We start from the raw sequence: 19,639 nt of genomic DNA on the forward strand, positions 1-19,639 counted from the left end.
TATTTTTCTTTACCCCTAAAATGGGAAGATTAGCACTTTCTTCAAATAGTTAAGAAGACTAAATGAAATGACTTTAAAGTGATTAGTACATTATGTGACTTGCAGTGTTCAATGACTGAGACATTATCGCCAAGACAATTTATATTGGCAAATTATTTTACAGAATAATCTCAGAAGGGTTAACATTGAATAAGTACTAAAATCTGTATGTTTGGTACCAGGCACACATTCAATAAATATGGTCTGAGACTATATATTCCTCTCAAAGGTAAGTTACAGAAGTATGTTTATCAGTAGTGATCAGACACTGCAAGTTCACTTCAACCTTCTGTCACTTTCTTCCTAAACCCCGGAACTATTTCATTTTCAGACTTTTATAATTAAAATCATTCAGGCAAGTTGGGAATAAAAATACAAACTTAAAAGGCTCTTTACAGATATCAAGTAATATAACAGTTTCTTTTTGATTCATTTTTATTATGGAACTCTGACTATACAGGAACAAATGAAGCAAGTACCTATTTGATACGTTCTTTAATACAAAAATCCTGATTACATTCTTTGTGTTAAACAGACTTTACCACTTTTTTTGGTGTTTTCTTTCTTTTTTTTTTTTTAAGATTTTTATTTATTTTTTCATGATAGAGAGAGGCAGAGACATAGGCAGAGGGAGAAGCAGGCTCCATGCACGGAGCCCGATGTGGGACTCGATCCCAGGACTCCAGGATCACACTCTAGCAGACACCCAACCGCTGAGCCAACCAGGCGTCCCTATTTTATTTTTTTAAATATACAGAATAAAACCAAGATCATTAAAGGATAAGTATAATGTCTTTCAACATAAAGCTTCTTATACTCTACGGCAAATAACAGGAATAGAAAATAATTCTATATATGCATTATGAAACTCTTTCTGTGGCCTAACACAATAGCTGAAATTACTTCCTAAGACTTTTTTTTTTTTTTAAGATTTTATTTATTTACTCATGAGAGACACAGAGAGAAAGAGAGGCAGAGACACAGGCAGAGGGAGAAGCAGGCTCCATGCAAGGAGCCGGATGTGGGACTCATTCCCAGGACTCCAGGATCACACCCTGGGCCAAAGGCAAGCTCTAAACTGCTAAGCCAACCAGGGATCCCCTTCCTAAGACTTTTTAATTGCTAGGGCCAACATGATCTATGTGCAGCCAAATAGAAGTGATGAACGAAGATCTATAAGGAAGAACTGAACAGCATGACCTGGGAAGGGAGGATAGGAATAGGATGGTAGTCAAGAGTTCTCTTCATCTGGGGTTGTCAGTGGTGCCTACCACTTACCTAAGAGGACCAAGGGCATTAGGATTTCCAGGGCCTGCAGTGGTACAGGCAGCTTTGTAGGAGGCTAGTTCTAGGATGTGGTTTAAGAATGTTTTGTAGAAGTTCAAAATATAGTCTATTCCTTTAGCTCTCCCAATGTGTCTGGAATTATGTTATTTAATTCTTTAGTAAATCACCTTTTGCTTTTAACAAGCTGATTTGGGCTTTGCTGTCTGAAACTAAGAACCCTGACCAATAACCCAAAAAATAAAGAACATTTCAAAAAAACTCAGTAAATCCATTTGTCGACCTAAAATTAAAAAAAATGCATAATTAAAAACAAAGAGCTTTTGAGGTCTTCACTACAGTTTTATATTGGCTTTACTCTGATTCATGTGAAAGACAATGAACGAAGATTTGAAATAATATTTAATAATACTGGTAATATGGTAATTTCTGTCTAAGAATTAATTCCCTTATAGATCGATCAACTGTCATTAATCAAGAGGTCTTTTTTTTTTTTTTTTTTAACTCTCAAGGATTACTAACATCAAACACAGAGTAAATCTAAGAGTTAAAGTCTTTAGCCTGTAATTTCAATTGACCAAATCATTTCAATTACTAAAAAGTACAACTCGAAAATCTGGGAGAAATGAATGGGAAGAATGAAATTTTGTTTTTCAAGGGAGCCTGGTTCTCCCTCTGCCTCTCTTTCTCTCGCTCTCTGTGTCTCTTATGAATAAATGAATAAAATCTTTTAAAAAAATTAACATGACTATAATCTGTTTCACAGAGTTGTTGACTATATAGTTTTCAGTAAAATTTTAGTATTTTAAGGTATAATTAATATTTCAAAAACCAAATAGTTAATTTTTAAAATATATCAGTACCACCTATGTAACTTCATACTTTCTTAAGGTCCACATTTTATTAACATTCTGAGTCTTCTATGTTAGTACTAACATACATTTAGAAATTATTTAAGAAAAAATTTAAAAACATTTTATTTTTTATTTTTTTAAAGATTCGATTTACTTATTCATGAGAGACAGAGAAAGAGAGAGAGAGAGGCAGAGACACAGGCAGAGGGAGAAGCAGGCTCCATGCAGGGAGCCTGATGTGGGACTTGATCCCGGGACCCCCAGGATCACACCCTGGGCGGAAGGCAGGCGCTAAACCGCTGAGCCACCCGGAGATCCCCAAATACATTTTAATAACCTAACATTTCTGGCTACTTTGTAGGTGCATCCACATATTTTAACTAATTAATGTGTGTAAATAGTCTACAAGACAGAAATTATTACCATTTTTCTTAAAGAGCTGATTAGCCTGAAGTACAGATTACCTAGGCAACTTGAGCAAATAATTTTAGACTGGAGAGTGGCAGAACCAAATGTGAATCCAGATTTGTTGAACTTTCCTAACACCCATACTTTTCCTATTACATCGGGATGCTTCTTTAAAGAAAGGTAAATGATCAGTTTCTTTACTATGTTTTACACAGGAATATAAAATATTATACCAAGTAGACATATTTTACTTACACCTACACTGAGTGAGTGTTAAGAGTTATTAGGAGGGGCAGGACATGAACTTCTCTGTGAAGATAAAGATGAGTGCTCTCAACTGGTTACATGAGAGGCAATAAGGAAGACTCTATAAAGAAAAATCATTTTGCAAACATGGTATCTTAATACTTTCTCCTCCGAACTAAACTAACTTTTTTGAAGTCTACTGACCTGTCAAAACTGATCTGTTCAATAGTCTAACAAAGGCAAAGACAGACTGTCACAGGCAATCGTCTTTTTCATTTATCACAAGTCTGGTAATTAATTCATTAGCCTGCCAATCAACTGCACTGCTAGTGAGATTTGTGAAAGGTGAATGAAACAGCTTACCGTGCACATGGATGTCTTTGTAATTTGCAGGGTAAAATCTGAAGAAAACTCCAAAGCTGAGACAGATGTTGTATGGCAATCTATTTGCTATCCATTAAAAAAGAGTGAAAGAAGAATTTAGTAAAAATAGCAAAAACAGAACCCAAAGCAAACAGATAAATATTACTCCTTTTTTATGCAAAAAGAATTACTGTTTAATCATTCAAACCCCACTTCTGGGGTTGTTTCCAAATTTAAAGGCTACTAATATTATCATTTAGTTGATTTCTGTTTAAACCAAATTAGTATTTTTTTACTTAGGCTTCTTGTAAGAATATTATATATCAAATCATGGCTCTGATGTGCTGAAGTTCTAAGATACATTAAGATACTTTCAAATAAAATTCTTGTTTTCTAACTAAAATTATATTGTATACCACTGGTGGTACATATTTGTTATAAATTATGCAAGGATAATAGTCAACATTTTTATAGGAAATTCCAACTTGAAAACATAAGCTAATGAAAAGGGTAAGGTATTTTAGAATTCCTTTCTGTAATTGCATTCAAAGATAAGTTAGTTAGATATTAGGAAAAATCCTAACAGTTAAAACCAAAGAGTCAAACCAATGAAAAAGATTCAACTCAGGAAGACAATGGCCAAAGAGCTTTATTTTCCTGTTTTATCCTGGTTCACATCCTCCTTAACTTCACTATGGAGAGCAGATGGATACCAACCATGGCAGTTGGATCAGGACCAGAAAGAAGGCCATGAAGGCCGGACTTGCCATGAGTAGATTATGATACAGCATACACAATCCATAGGACTATATACCAGGGGCATTATCCTCTTTTAAATAGCTTGAAAAAAATTTAAAGAAGTTACAATGTGGTTGCCTTTTATTTGTAGAGGATTGTGGAACATGGAACAAAATATATTTACCTAAACAAACAAATAAATAATTGATTAATGTTTAAAAAAACCAGAAGGTTATGTGTGCTTTTTAAACACCTTTGTTTTCAGTCTAAAATTTTCTATTTCAACTATTTATTCATAGCAGTTTTTAACATTACACGAAGAGAGCACTAGAGAGAAAAATTAGCCCCTCCCTCCCTCTCTTTTTTGTACAGCCTTGAAGCTGAGGTTTTAACTGTACACTCCTACCCAGAATCAAAAGAATACAAATAAATCTCTTACTATCAGTGTACCAGAGCACTCTATACAGTACTATAATCATTAACCAGGCTATAGTTTTTTTCTTAAAGGCTGAATGCAATTTTAACCAGTTTGTTCTTGTTGAGAAACATTTATGTTTATTATTCTATGCCAACTTTAAATATTTTATCTTTTAAGAACATTAACAAATACTTTATTGAATATTTTATGTAGAGAATAATTATTGATGCTATAAAAGTAACAGTGTGACTACAAAAATGAGACAATGTTCTGAACCTAAAACTGAACAAACTAAATTTATCTAATTGAAACAAATTAAGATATTTTTAAGAAAGGCAGTGACTTTTCACTACAAAGTTATTTAACCTATCCCATGTAAATCTGACACAGCAAAATTCACAATAAAACTAGACTGACATGGTGAACAGTAAGATTTTAAAATATAAAAGGAATTAAATTTAGAAATCTGAAAAGAGTAGGGCTTTAGTTGCATAGGCAAATTCACTGTAATTACTTAATCTAAAAAGGTAGAAGAAACTTGAATGTGAGACTTTAAACTGTGCAGAATATATGATATGACTGAATATTCTGGCTATAAATGGCTATAAATGAGAAACTAGAATAAGGCCAGGTAAGTGGTGGATGAAGCAGGATTTTTTGCCTTCAAACCTCTCAGTATAAGGAACTTTGATATACAAAGAGAAGTGATTCCAAAGGATGATATAGTCAACTGGTAAATATTGTAACCTTAAGGTACATTAGAGTGGTTAATATAGGAAGACTAATCACTGTTTTGAAGGCAATATATAATATCAATATATTAATTTCAAATACTGAATTCATACATGAAAACTAACAAAAAAAAATTGGCAATTCTGTGAAAATAAAAGTAAAAACCCCTACCTTAATACTACAAGCATCTGAAATCACAGTCTGCGGATCTAAAACTTCCACAACAGCTTCTGGAATAACTGCTTTCTTCATACAAGACATGTTGAAGCCATAGACATTATCCCAAAATGCAATTCGATCAGCATGTTTATTCATATCACTTACTGCTACAAGGCTGATAGTGCAAATATCAGGGTAGACTGTAACAGATAAAATACCCAACAATTTACCATTATCTCCCTTTGTGGCAAAATATATTTCTTTAAAGGCTAAATATAAATACCAGAGTCATCAGTATGAATTACTAGCTAAAAATAAGTACCAATATCATTGGTATGAATTACTAGCAGTGAAAGATTAAAAGAGGTGTAGATGAGGGAAAATAACCTAGCTCCTATCTTTTAAATAGCCTCTTAAAAAAAAATTTCTGTTACAGTAATGGCAAGATTCAAATAAGGATTTCAATGATTGTTTCCAATTACAATAATTAAAACAAGATGGCACAATTAAATAAACCTGAAATGAACATATTTATTCGTATTAAGCTTACAAAATGTTGACTTTAAAAAGATAGATAAATCTTTGTACATTATTCTGTAACATGTAGAAAGAGACAAATCACTTAAAAAGGTATGTGACATGTAAAAACATCATGATGGAATTTTATGGTTCCTTATTTATTAAAAAGGAAATGCTTATCATAGCATCAAGTATGTACTAGGTAAGTTCTTCTGATGTATAGACTGTGGATCCATGTCCATGTCCCTATTCTCAGGAAACTTATATTTAGACAATTTTGACAAATAAATGGGCAATTATTTGTGATACAATATATACTAAGAAAAGGGGAGGTAAAAGGTACTGAGGGAGCTCACAGCAAAAATAGCTAATTCATATTTGGCTATAGCAGGGGTGTCGGGGTATTTTATAAGAACTGAAGACGACATAAATTAGGAGAGGGGAGGGAGTGTTCTAGGCAGAGCGAGCAGTGTGCATATAGGGTCACAGTTATATACACTTTAATTTGAGAGAAAGAGATATAAGGCTAGAAAGGTAAGAAGGGAGCAGAGAAACCTTGGCTGGGTAAATCATGTTAGTAAACTGGATTTTATTCTAATAATGACAAGGCTGTGAACAATTTCACATAGGGTTACAACTCAATCAGATTTTGGTTTGGAAAAGCCAGATGGAGTAAAAGTGAAGAATGAATGGGAAGATGCAAGATTAAGACAAAGACAAAATAAGAGATAGTTGTAATAACCTAGGCGACCTGAAGTAGAACAACGGCTGTGGGAATGGAAAGGGGGAGATATATATACAGCTGACCCTTGAGCAACACAGGTTTGAACTGCGCGGGTTCACTTATACGTGGAATTTTTTTGGATAAATACAGTACTGTAAATGTATTTTCTCTTTCTTATGATTTTATTAATAACATTTTCTTTTCTCTAGCTTACTTTATTGTAAGACTACAGTATATAATACATACAACATACAAAACGTGTTAATCGATTGTTGAAGTTACTGGTAAGGCTTCCAGTCAACAGTAGGCTATTAGTAGTTAAGTTTTTGGGGAGTCAAAAGTTATAGACTTTTGACCACACAGGAGGTGGGGCAGTTGATGTCCTTAACTCCCACATTGTTCAAGGGACATTTAAGGAGGAAAAACTCACAGGACTGGTTGGCTGTGGAGGTGATGAAGAGGAAAGAGTCAAGGACAACAGTTTTAGCAGCTGAAAAGGCTGTGGTATTAACCATTACATTAGGGAATAAATACGGGCAGATTCAAGAGGAACGTAAGAATTCAGTGCTTATAGGACAAATGGGTAAAAATATCCAATAAGCTGCTGAATAGATGGGACTGAAATTTAAGATATGATCTGGGTTCAAGATATAAACTTGGGACCATGATCATATGAATGGAAATGTAAGTTATTGGAGCTCATCAAGTCATCTAGGGAGAGTACATGATGAGTACCAGGATTTAAGGGATGTATAGAAGAAAAGAAGGCTGATAATAAATGGCTGAGAAGCTGGGGCCACCAAAGCAAGAATACCAGCAGAGTAAGTGTTAAGAGAAGCGAGGGGAAAAGAGCGATTCAGGAAGAAACAACTCTAATAATAAGGGTACAAAGTCTGTATAGCACCAAATTAAAAAAATATTGATTTTTTTCTCTGACAAATAACAAAATTAACTTTGTCCTTCAAATAAGATTCAGGGGATTCATGAATTAAAATATAAATCACATTTTCTTATATCACTAAACTAAAAGTAAATATATATGTACCAAAGAAATGCACAAAAGATTAACTAGCCTTCAGACTTAAATTGCAGAAAATAAGCCTCCCTTTCCCCCAAACTTTATTTCTATCCACAGCCTTAGGAATTTATTATTCAATGACAGCAAGACTAAATGATCTTCCAAATAAAGCCCATGATAAAATCTATTGCTCCTTTCAAGCCTGACATGTGAGATACCCAGAAAAAATACTTGGTGCTATGTCACTGATAAGAAGTTTCTCAAGTCCTCCCAAAGGGGGCACGTGAGGCAGATGTGATAGCTGCACCATGCTAGAGTTGGCTGCCGTGTACCATGAGTCACTTCTGCTCTCCTCCTCTTCCTCAGCCATGGTTAGCCTCTTGACTGTATTTTAACTCCTATTATCAATTCTTCAAAGCATTTAGTTTGTTGACTATGCTGATCCAGCAAGAGTATCAGCTATAGGAAAGCATGTTTAGTTTCTTGAACCAAATCCTTAGATGAGAAACACTGAAGAAGAAACAGAATTCTAAAACAACTTTAGATATCTGGCAACTTCTTTAGATATCCTTTGTTGGACTTAATATGACAATCATACAAGTTTCCCACATTTTCCCCTGGAACTTCATCCTTAAAAAGGAATATAGTAAGGGTATAGATCAGGGATCAGCACACCTTTTCTATAAAGTAACTATTTCAGGTTTTGTGGGCCATATGGTCTTTATTGAAACTATTTATCTTTGCCCCTATAACTGTGAAAGCAGCTACAGACAATAAGTAAATAAATGAGCTTGGCTATGTTCCAATAAAACTTTATCTACAAAAACAGGCAGCAGGCCAGATATGGATACCCTTGATAGAGATGTGGGAGAAACGGATGAGGGAGGTCATTATCAGAGCCACCATATTGTACTACTTCGACACTATAGTCTATGGGAAACTGAATATCCTTCAAAGTTACAATGTGCACAGACATACAAATCACTTAACATAGCTCAGAGTTCTTCCATTTCAATCATGAAAAATCTTAGTGAAAATTTTTAAAAAATCATTATTCTCTATATCAGGGGCTGGCAAACAAGGCCCATGGGTCAAATTCAGTCCCCTGCCTGTTTCTGTAAACAGTTTAACTGGAACACTGCCACCCTCACTTACTTACCTATGGTCTAGCGCTGCACTGTGTTCCAGTGGCAAAGTTGAGTAGTTGGGACAGAGACCAGATGGCTTACAAAACTGAAAATACTATTGTCCGGCATTTTGTAGAAAAAGTTTTCTGACCTCTGGCTCTGTATTCAAGCACTATGATATACTAGGACTACTACTAAGAAATAAGGATGATTTTTCTTTTTTTTTTTTTTTTTTACTTTTTAAAGATTTTATTTATTCATAATAGAGAGAGAGAGAGAGAAAGAGAGGCAGAGACACAGGCAGAGGGAGAAGCAGGCTCCATGCAGGGGGCCCGACGTGGGACTCGATCCCGGGACTCCAGGATCACACCCTGGGCCAAAGGCAGGCGCCAAACCGCTGAGCCACCCAGGGATCCCCTGGGATCCCCTGGGATAATTTTTCATAACGAAAAGCTACTACTAAAATAAATTTTAAAAAGTTTAAAAATATTTTTGTAATAAGCAACTGGAAGAGGTATGATTTTACTTTTTCTAGCGTTGAGGTGTATTTTTCAAGGTAATTATATTTCACAAAGATACAGAAAATGTTTTTTGTTAACATTTAAAAATGAAATTAATTTTATCTTTGTTAGAGCTATGAATATTCATAAAGGACCTGTAATCAGTGTTATAGGTCAGTTTAGTTCCATATCCACCTCCTCACAGCTGGCTAAAATTTTGGGCCACCTGCCAGAATCTTGACTAACCCTTTACCTTCACATTGTGACACATTTGTCATTTGTTTTTTGCCAGATAGAAGCAAAACTGAGTAATTATTCCTTCTTGTAGGTGAAATTAACAAAGCGCTGATTGGACAAAGCACCCTCTTAACAGACCATTTATAAATTCATGGCTTTGACATCTGTGTCCTTCTCGATTCACTGCCCAGAATTCATTTGTCACTAGAACAGCTCACATGGTGAATAGATAAAGATGGGAAATCCTTTATCCCTTAGAAATGCCTCGCAAACTTTTGGACACTAAAGGGTAAGACTGAGATGCATAAAGAAACAATTCCTTGTAAGCAATGGCATCACTGCATGTATATAAATAACCAGAGAATAAAAAGGTTTTAGAACAAAAGGAGATGATAAGTCAAAATAAACTATTCTACTCATAATATATATCAATGATATGGAGAAAGATTTTAGTAAACTAACAGTCAATGACAAAATGATTGATATATATATAAAGGGAAGTATACTATCAAGTTACAAAGTCAGTAAATATCTAAAGTTGGATAAGCTTAAAAATCAATTTCCAACTTATATAATAAGAATATCTTAAAAAAATTAATTCTGATTTGGAAATTGGAAACACTGTCCTATCATTAACTTATAAATAAATAGTGACTAGACCCAGCTTAGCTAGGCTAAAATATAGCTACAATTTTTACTGAGAAATTATGTAATGAAAAAAAGTAGAAAATGATACTACTGCAAGATCACTGAACCAAACAAAAATAACAAATGTGAAAAATGCAGATTTGAAAATGAGGAAGTAGACAGTGAATTATAGAAATACTAAAGGAAACCTCCAAGCACTTGAACCATGATCAGTGGCTGATTATACGAAGATAAATTATGTGAAAGTCAAGTCTTCATAGCACAATGTTTAAATTCATTTCAAAATTTTTATACGGTATAAACCTAACACTAATCTCATTTGACTAGCTATAGCTCATTATACTGTAAATCTACAGTTTATCAGATGTAACTCAGAAGGGGGATTAACCTTTATTGAGCAACTACTTCATTTCGAGCATCTCATTTAGATTTTTGTTTGATTCTATTAAGCTAGATTATAATCCTCATTTTACAGATAAGAAAACTGACATTAGTAGCGGTAAAGTAACTTGCTTACGTTACCAGTCTTAATCAGCTAAGTGGGTAACTATTACTGTATCTGACAAAGGGATTCAACATTAAGGTCTAATTGCAAAATCTATATGCTTTCCATTATGCATGAAGCTACATTTTATGATTTTCAAATGGAAGAAAGGGAAAGAGGAACTCCATTTTCCTAAGGTAAATGAGCACTTGTTCAAAGAGAAAGAGGAAGGAGAAAAGGGTTGAGAAAGATTGGAGATTAATAACATTTCAGGGCAAAGCGAGGAAAATGGAAACATTCAGCTTTACTTATTCCAGCTGAGTTACGGAAGTACATGGTGCGAAAAGAAACACTAAAAAGGAAAGCAACCAAGTAGAAATGAAGGAGCAGTGAGTAAGCTGTACAATTCAGCTTTCCACAGAGAAGGAAATAGCTAGGAAGGTACAGAAGCAAATAGGGACGTTACAACAGAGGCAATTTCTTAGTAGCAGAGATCAGGTTTCCAATGCAAAACTGTGGAGAGACAGATCTATTGGTGAAGAATGCATCCTATATATCGCCCTCTCTATTTTGCTGCCCCCTCTGAACTACTTGTAGAAATTCTCTGTTACAAGGCAGGGCCTGCTTCCCTCTACAGAAGCTGAAAATGACAGAAGCTTGCTTCCCCTCTCTCGCTTGTAGGTTAGGCATGCACACCTGACCTAGGTTCACCAATGATAAGCACCTAAAAGTCTGGCTACTTCTCAGAGGCAGCAAGGTCTACTGTTTGTTAAGATCAGCAATGTGACATGTCAGACAGTGCCCTGTATTAGCGTAGTGGTATTACGTCTAAACCAGTCCTGTAAAAAACAAAACAAAACAAAACAAAACAAAACAAAACAAAACAAAACAAAACAACAGTCCTGTAACATAATTCTGAACGTTATTCCTGGCTGTATACCTTCCAGCCTGGTTTTCTAGCTCTCACAAGAACTTAATAATCTATCCTATCTATCCTTTTAATAATCTAATCTATCCTTTTAATAAAGTTCTACTCTGTTAAATACCCAAGATAGATTTCTATTTTTTTTCCAACAATAACTTTGAGTGATACAAAGGAAAATGTATATTTTAAATAAATTCTTTAAAAAACCCAACCCAAACAAATGAATAAATAAATAAATTCTTAAAATAAGGCTTTCCCCCTACATTTTGGTTCAAAAGGATCTGATGTGGGGCCTGAACATCCATATTTTTAACAAAAGGCCCTGTTGAGATCAGAAAACAATGAGTTAGGAACTGTCTTTGTAACTATGCGTTGTATGGATGTAGTCTCCAGAATCACTCCTCCCCAGGCTGAAGGCAGCACTAAACCGCTGAGCCACCCGGGCTGCCCGGCAGTATGGTATCGGTGAAGAGAGACTTACAGATCAAATGAACAGAATACAAAAACATATCCACACATACATGGCCAATTAATTTTCAACAATGAGGCCATGCAATTTATGGGAAAGGAAATCATTTCAACAAAGAGAGCTAGAAAACAGTAGTATCGGGATCCCTGGGTGGCTCAGTGGTTTAGCGCCTGCCTTCAGCCCGGGGCGTGATCCTGGAGACCCGGGATCGAGTCCCACATCGGGCTCCCTGCATGGAGCCTGCTTCTCCCTCTGCCTGTCTCTGACTCTCTCTCTGTCTCTCATGAATGAATAAATAAAATCTTAAAAAAGAAAAGAAAAGAAAATAATAGTATCTATGTTTACCTCACGCTATACACAAAAATTTGAAATGAACCACAGATCTAAATGTCAAAGCTATGACTTCAAGAAAAACACAGGAGCATTCTGTGCAACCTTGAGTAGGACAAAGAGTCCTCAAATTGGACATTTTTCTTAATAGAACAGAGACTGAGCACATTTTTATGAGTCACTGGTATTCCTTTTCTGTGAGATTCCGTTCAATTCCTTGCCCAATTTTCTACTGGGTTTGTGGTCTTTTTACTTGTAGGATCCATTTATGTGTTAAGGAGATTAGATTTATGTCAGTGACAGAAACTAAATTTTTTCAGTCAGTGCTTCTTATATGACTTTGCATATGGCATATACTGCCATTTAAAAATTTATTTAAATGTAGTAAAATTTATCAATCTTTCAATTCAATTGTATCAAACAATAAAGGCATCTGAATCCAAGTTCTTATTTAGACAGCCCCACTCCTCAAGTTTATAAGGAAATACACCTATGTCTCCTTCCAGTTTTTTTATCCTTTTTGTTGTTGTTGTTGCATTTAACCTTGACTCATTTAATATTTACAGTGTGTGGATTTTTTACCTTATAGTTTATTGTGTTTTTTTTTTTTAACACAGAGGGCTATATACCATACACATAATTTACTGTCTCAACATAATTTACTACAATAAATTATTTCCTTAATTATATTAGATGCCATGTATTATTTGGCTTGTAACAGGATTCTCAATTCTGTTCAATTTATCTGTCCATTCAAGAACACCATTTTAATTATTGAGGCTCTATATGTGTTTTAATATTTGGTAGCACTAGTCTTCCTGTCCCTGGCTCTCTCACCCTAGTACCCTTCTATCTCAATTTTCCTTGCCATTACAACTAAAATTTTAAAATTCTAATTAAAAAAAAACAAACAAAAACCAACCAAACTGTTAGAATTATACAATTTTGTAAAATTTATCCCATAAAAATATCAAATACACACACAAAAAAACAAAAGAATATAATTAACTCTCATGTACTTGTCATCTAATGTCAACAAATGTCAATGTTTTTGGATTACACTAAATTTTAAATTAATTTTGGGAAAACTGATTTCCTTATCGCACTGATTCTTTTTATAAGAACATGGTCTATCTTTCCATTTATTTCATCTTCCTTCTGTCTTTTAGCAGCAAAGCTGTTTGCATATAAGTTTTGCTTATTTCTAATTGTTATTTTGTAGCTCAATAATGTACTGAATTCTTTTATTATTTATCACTTTTCAGTTGATTCACTTGAGGTGCCTAGATTTGAAACATAGAATCTACCAATAGAATTCGTTTTATCTCCTTTTTAATTTATCTTCTATGTTCTTTCTCTTTTCTAATAGCACTGACTAGTACCTCTGGTAAAATATTAAATAATGGTATAATAGTGGTCATCCAAATCTTGTTTTGCCTGCAGAGGAAATGTTTTTAGTATTTCCCCATTAAACGTGATACAAACTTTCAGTTGAGATAAATATACTTTATTATATAAGTTAGTGTCTATTTGTATCTTCTCATTGAAAAAAATCAAGAATGTAAACTGTATTTTGTCAAAAACTTTTGAGCATCCATATGAATATGAGCATGATTTTATGCCTTAGCTCTAAGCCCTACTCATATGATTGATTATATAACATTTTGCTCCAATTCCCTCTTGTCTGGTGTCAATACTATGACTGCTACTTTCATTTTGGGGGATGTACTTAACTATCTTTTTTTATCCTTTTAATATTTCCAAATAATTTTGTTTTAGATGTGCCTCTATAGAGTATACAGAATTAGGGGTTTTTTTGGTGATCCAAACTCAAATTCTTTTTTCTCTGAGTAGGTGAGTTTAACCTATTCACATTTGTGGATATGACAAACTTTTTGGTCATACTCTACCATTTTATGTTATCTTTTCTGTATCTGTAGTTTTTGTTTTCTTTTGTGTTTAAGTATTTCCACTACATGGTCATTTTGACTTTTTCGTAAGTATTAGTTCTTATATTTAGGAAGTTTTGTGTTTTTGTTTTAGTAGCTAACTTTGTAATTACATTATAGAATACCTTTAGTTCTCTATTTTAAACACTATTTATTAATCTCCTATCATGTCTAATGATAAAATTAGTATATTTATTTATTCCTCCCCTTCCCTTTTCTCGTATTCTTTTAAATTCAAATATGTATTGATAATATGTGCAGCAAACATTGAGGTGGTCACAGAGTTAGTACACAGCTTTTTTTTTTAAAATTTTTATTTATTTATGATAGTCACACAGAGAGAGAGAGAGAGGCAGAGACATAAGCAGGCTCCATGCACCAGGAGCCCGATGTGGGATTTGATCCTGGGTCTCCAGGATCGCACCCTGGGCCAAAGGCAGGCGCCAAACCACTGCACCACCCAGGGATCCCCAGTACACAGCTTTAATATGTTTTTTGGAAAAGTTAGAAATCAAACCCTGTCATAGTTCAATGGCCTTGAAGGTAGGAAATGGCACTTCACTTTTTTAAAATGTCACTGTTATTAAGGTTTAATTTATATGCAATAATAAAATTCACCCTTTTTGGCCTTTTCATTGTATAATTCTATGTGATTTGACAAACACATATGCCATGTAATCACCACCAAAATCAAGATATAGACAGAATTTATCATCACAAGCCTCACCACTAAATTTTAGTCAAAAATATTATTTTAATATTAACTTTGTAGTGCTAAATGTGCTTATAATTCTTTTACTTGACTTGTCAGCTTTAAATGAGATTCCATGTATTCCTGCTATTAAAGATAATGCAACTCAAGTATATACACTTTTTCCCATCTGCCTTCTGCATTCTCTTTCCAAGTTTTGTAAGATGTATTATTTGACATTGTTAGGGTGTAAAGTATTTACATTCTATGTAGTCATCCTAAAACATAATTTGTTTTTGTCTTAATTTTAGTTATAAAAATATGTATAGGTCACAGAACATCATTCTTTTACGATGTTCTATTCCCTCCAATTTTTAACTTAAATTCCAGCTAGTTAACATACAATGCAATATTAGTTTTAGGTATAGAAATTTGTGATTATCACTTACTTATAACACCCCAGTGGTCATCACAAGTGCCCCTCCTTATACCCAGTACTTATTTAACCCATTTGCCCACCCACAGCAAATCCTTTTCTTAGTTTTCCTCTTCATCTATAGGCTAGCTGAATGTAAAACACTATAATTACTGAACACAACTAGTGCTTAGAAAATCTAAGCTAAACATAGTAGAAGCAATCTTTAGTATATACATTTTCAGTAACTTTATAAAACTATTTTTATTAGTAGTAATAGGAGTAAATGAATACCTCCAAAATACTGCAAATATGCTTGGTGAAAACAGGGAGAACAAATATTTTGGCTATGTTTTATGAAGGACTTCCTCCATACCATTGTATATATAGTGAGACATAAATTGAACCTAAATTCATGTAAAAATATCAATTGTGGTTCTTTCATGCTTCTATATGAATCTTCAATATTTCCCTCTCTCATATTTCAGTCATTCTTTCTAAAATCTTTGCACTAACTACTTAAATCTTTGTTTCAGAAAAACAAAGAAAACTTTGCAACAGAAAAACGAGCCCCTAGATGACTGATTAATATTCAATGGATACTCAAACACAAAATAAGCTAACTAGGATACTTCACATTACTCATTTCTGCCTTTTCCTTCTTTTCTCTTAATTTTGTTAACAATCAACATTCAATAGCACTGCTTAGGCAGTTAAATGCTGACCTCTCTTCAATACACCTCCAGATTACCTCAGTGCTAGTACTAGCTATGTAAAAATATGAAAAGAACTAGACTTAAGAGTCTCCACTTCATCCCTGGTGAGGCGAAATACTCTGCTACTCTTCCACCAACGATAACCTCATTATTTTCATGCTGTAAGTTCTTTTTTTTTAAAAAGATTTTATTTATTTATTCATGAGAAACACAGAGATGTGTGAGAGAGAGGCAGAGACACAGGCAGAGGGAGAAGCAGGCTCCATGCAGGGAGCCCGATGTGGGACTTGATCCCGGGACTCCAGGATCACACCTTGGGCCGAAGGCAGGGGCTAAACCGCTGAGCCACCCAGGGATCCCCCATGCTGTAAATTCTTGATGAATTTCATCGAGAATTCAATTTAAATGTATTAAGTTGCTGTCAGTCCTTCAGTAAGATCAACGAATAGCATTCAGGGAGGTATGGAAACAGTTTCCTGAATCTTCCCTAGAACTTCAAGGCAAGAATCAGACTCAATAAAGTGCTTTAGTAGGGAAACAAAAAAAAGGAATACAGAAAAGAAAACAAATATTGGAATTGGCAGATCTCAGTTAAAAAAAAAAAAAACATTCAAGGCTTGATCATTAATATGTGTCCTCTAGGACGCCTTTGTTTCTCAAATTTAAAGGGCTGTTGTGAGGATTACACACGTAATAATGTAAATAAAAGCATAGTATTTGGCAGCTAGTAGACAATCAACAAATGGTAGATAATATTAGTTTCAGTCATTAAGTAGAACAGTCATTTAAAAAAAAAACCACTGCAATTATAGAAAAATATAGCCAACTTCTACAGAGTAAAGTATATTTATCTAAAAATTCTAGCCAGGTTCATGTCAGAGATCAGGAACACATCGTGAAATGCTTGCAGAAAATGTAGTGATAAAACAAATGAGTTATTTTGCAAAAGAAAGGCAAACCATTTAAAAGCTATTACAAAGGAATTCTATTATACTGGAGAATTTTCTGTGCTTTATGTTTTGGCCTCACTGATTTTTACTGTACCATAATTGCCAAAGTGATTTCACAGAATATGGATGGGCAGGAGGCACAACCGTGATCAAGTGCTTTATATCAGTAGTTCAAAATGTCTCATTTTCACCTACTTTTTTTACATAACAATTTTATTTTAAAGATTTTATTTATCTGTTTGAGACAGGGAGAGAGAGAACATGAGCGGAGGGGAGGGGCAGAGAGGGAGAAGCCAACTCCCCACTGAGCAGGGAGCCCACTGTGGGCTGGATCCCAGGACCTGAGCTGAAGGCACTCAACTGCTCAACCGACTGAGCCACCCAGGCCCCCCCTTTACATAACAATTTTATCAACTCTACTCTGACTACAGAAACTATTTATTGATCTTGAAGCTTTGAGAAAGTGAAGGTGCAGGGAGAGGTGAATGAAGGGAGACAGATGCTATTCAATTCAGTTTTAATGATTTGATTCAATAATCTTACATGATGCTCTGTGTTCCAGGAGCAGTAGAGCTTGTTGAAGAGTCAAAGATGGACAAAACATAATCCCTGCCCTGAAACTGTTTGTAGCAGATGGGTTATAAAAACACCATCTTACTCCGATATACAGAATTAACATGAAAAAGCTTTTATATTTTTGGTGCATTTCATTTTATTGGTATCCAATAAAAATACTGATAATCCAGTATAAAAATACTGATTGGGTATGCTGCACTTTATAAACTTAGTAGAAATCAGTCCCTTTTTAAAGGTTCTTATTAAATCATAGAGATGATAGTTTTATGTATGTAGTGAAGTCATGGAAAATTTTCCAGTGAAGTAGGTCATTTCCAACCTAGTATGAGATACTCTACTGAACAATAAAAAAAAAAGAAAAGAAAAAACAGAGAACTAAATGTCATAAGGATTAAAAATCAAAAGGAGTTTGTTAGATTTTGATTTCAACATCAAATAGCTTCCAAAGCTAGTACTACCATTAGTATTTTTATACAAAGCATTCTTGAAAATACCATTAACTTGGGAGTCCGGCATATCTTCTATAATGTTCTACTATCAACAATATAGTAAACGACTGTCTTCAAGCTTCATCTAATGCAAACATCTTTCATTTCTATTGGGAACTTTCTCAGTCATGCATAGTTTATTTGAAATCCAAAGGTTCACTTGGTTCTGCCAGACTAAAATTACATTATTAAAACTAGAATTTTATACTCACCCGATCCTCCTTTTGCCAAGTACTTGTTCTTTGCATAAAGGACAGAATCTAACATAGATTCAAAAAGAAGAAAATAGCCCTGCATAAAAAACATAAAAAAGTATTTTAGAAATATAGAATCAATATCCTCATAAGTACATCAATGTAAATATCTGGGCTACTCTTTTTATAAAAGGTGTGTTTTTTTTTGTCTCTGCCATATAATTTTCTGCAAAGTCTGAAATTACTTTTTGCATTAAATTTTCCAAGTACCCTTAAAAAATCAGGCCTGGGTATAAAATGGACCCAGAAAGTTTATTACAGTCAAATGTACTAAACCTTCTTAATCTGTACTTCCACTTTCTAGACAATTGTTTCTTCCTTATTAAAAGGAAAACCGGAGACAGAAATTGCTAATGTATCCTATAACTCCCTGGAATATTGCAATATTAATCTAAACATTGGTTCTCAACCAGATTTTGCCCCCTGGAGGACATCTGGCTATATCTAATGTCATTTTTGACTGTCACAACTCGGGGGGGGGGGGGGAGAGGAGGGTGCTATCGGCATCTAGTAAGGTAAAGCCAAGAGATGCTGATAAACATCCTACAAATGCACAGAAAGCTCCAAAAAAGAACTGTCCAGCCCCCAATGTTGATAGGGCTAAGGTTAAGAAACCTTAGACTAGAACAACATTTCTCAAAGAGCTTCCTGCCCAATGACTTTCTTTTTTGTTAAAACAAACAAAACTAAACAAAACAAGGAAAGGAGGGAATCTTTAAGAAACACGGGATGCTTTACCCTCGTCTTGAGATTCATAACGCACATTATTAGCACATTAATAGTTCTGGCAAGTGTCATGGTAGAGAGGACTATGGTAAAGAGGACTAATGAATAAATCTTAACTATATGCCACCCACTTTTTGACTATAAACCTCCTTTCCCCCCTATTTTATACCTATCAATGTCTTGCACAACTAGTGTTCTATGTTCATGAAATAAACCCCTGGAGTACTCCAGATTTTAGAGACCAGTAATGAATCCTCTACCAAGAAAGATAATCATAGCACAGGTGAAAAGAAAATTTACCACTACCGCTATCGTGAGTGAGAGCTCAATGACCGCTTGAGTCAATCTTTCTCCTTCTAGAGCCTACCCCTCAACTACCCAGAGCAGCAGGAAAAGTCAAGTACTCAGCACAGTGCTTAGCACATAAAACACTTTCTTAAAGCTTAGAATGAACCAACACGAATTCTGCCCTAATGACTGCATTCTAAATAAAAACTGTTCTCATTTACTCATTTGTTCTGTGTACAATAAACTGTTTTTACAGGATAAATGGAATACTCTATAACCACATGAACAAAGACTTTTTAAAGGGGTCTCTAGGAGAAGAAAAGCCTACAAACCTGGGATGGATAATTTTCAAGAGAGATTAACA

At 34.5% G+C, this 19,639-nt stretch overlaps 1 protein-coding gene across 1 annotated transcript in view; it reads right to left on the reverse strand.

The window, feature by feature from the left end:
* PRMT3 (protein arginine methyltransferase 3) overlaps positions 1-19,639 on the reverse strand; it is a 123,777-nt gene that overhangs the window by 40,296 nt on the left and 63,842 nt on the right. The window contains exons 11-13 of the mRNA XM_041730385.1: positions 18,220-18,298; positions 5,254-5,441; positions 3,195-3,281 (exon numbers count right to left, since the gene is read on the reverse strand). Of these exons, the coding sequence (XP_041586319.1) occupies positions 3,195-3,281; positions 5,254-5,441; positions 18,220-18,298 (354 nt within the window). The remainder of the gene's footprint in view (positions 1-3,194; positions 3,282-5,253; positions 5,442-18,219; positions 18,299-19,639) is intronic.

Source organism: Vulpes lagopus, chromosome 15 (genome assembly GCF_018345385.1).
Source record: "Vulpes lagopus strain Blue_001 chromosome 15, ASM1834538v1, whole genome shotgun sequence".
NCBI classification, from domain to species: domain Eukaryota; kingdom Metazoa; phylum Chordata; class Mammalia; order Carnivora; family Canidae; genus Vulpes; species Vulpes lagopus.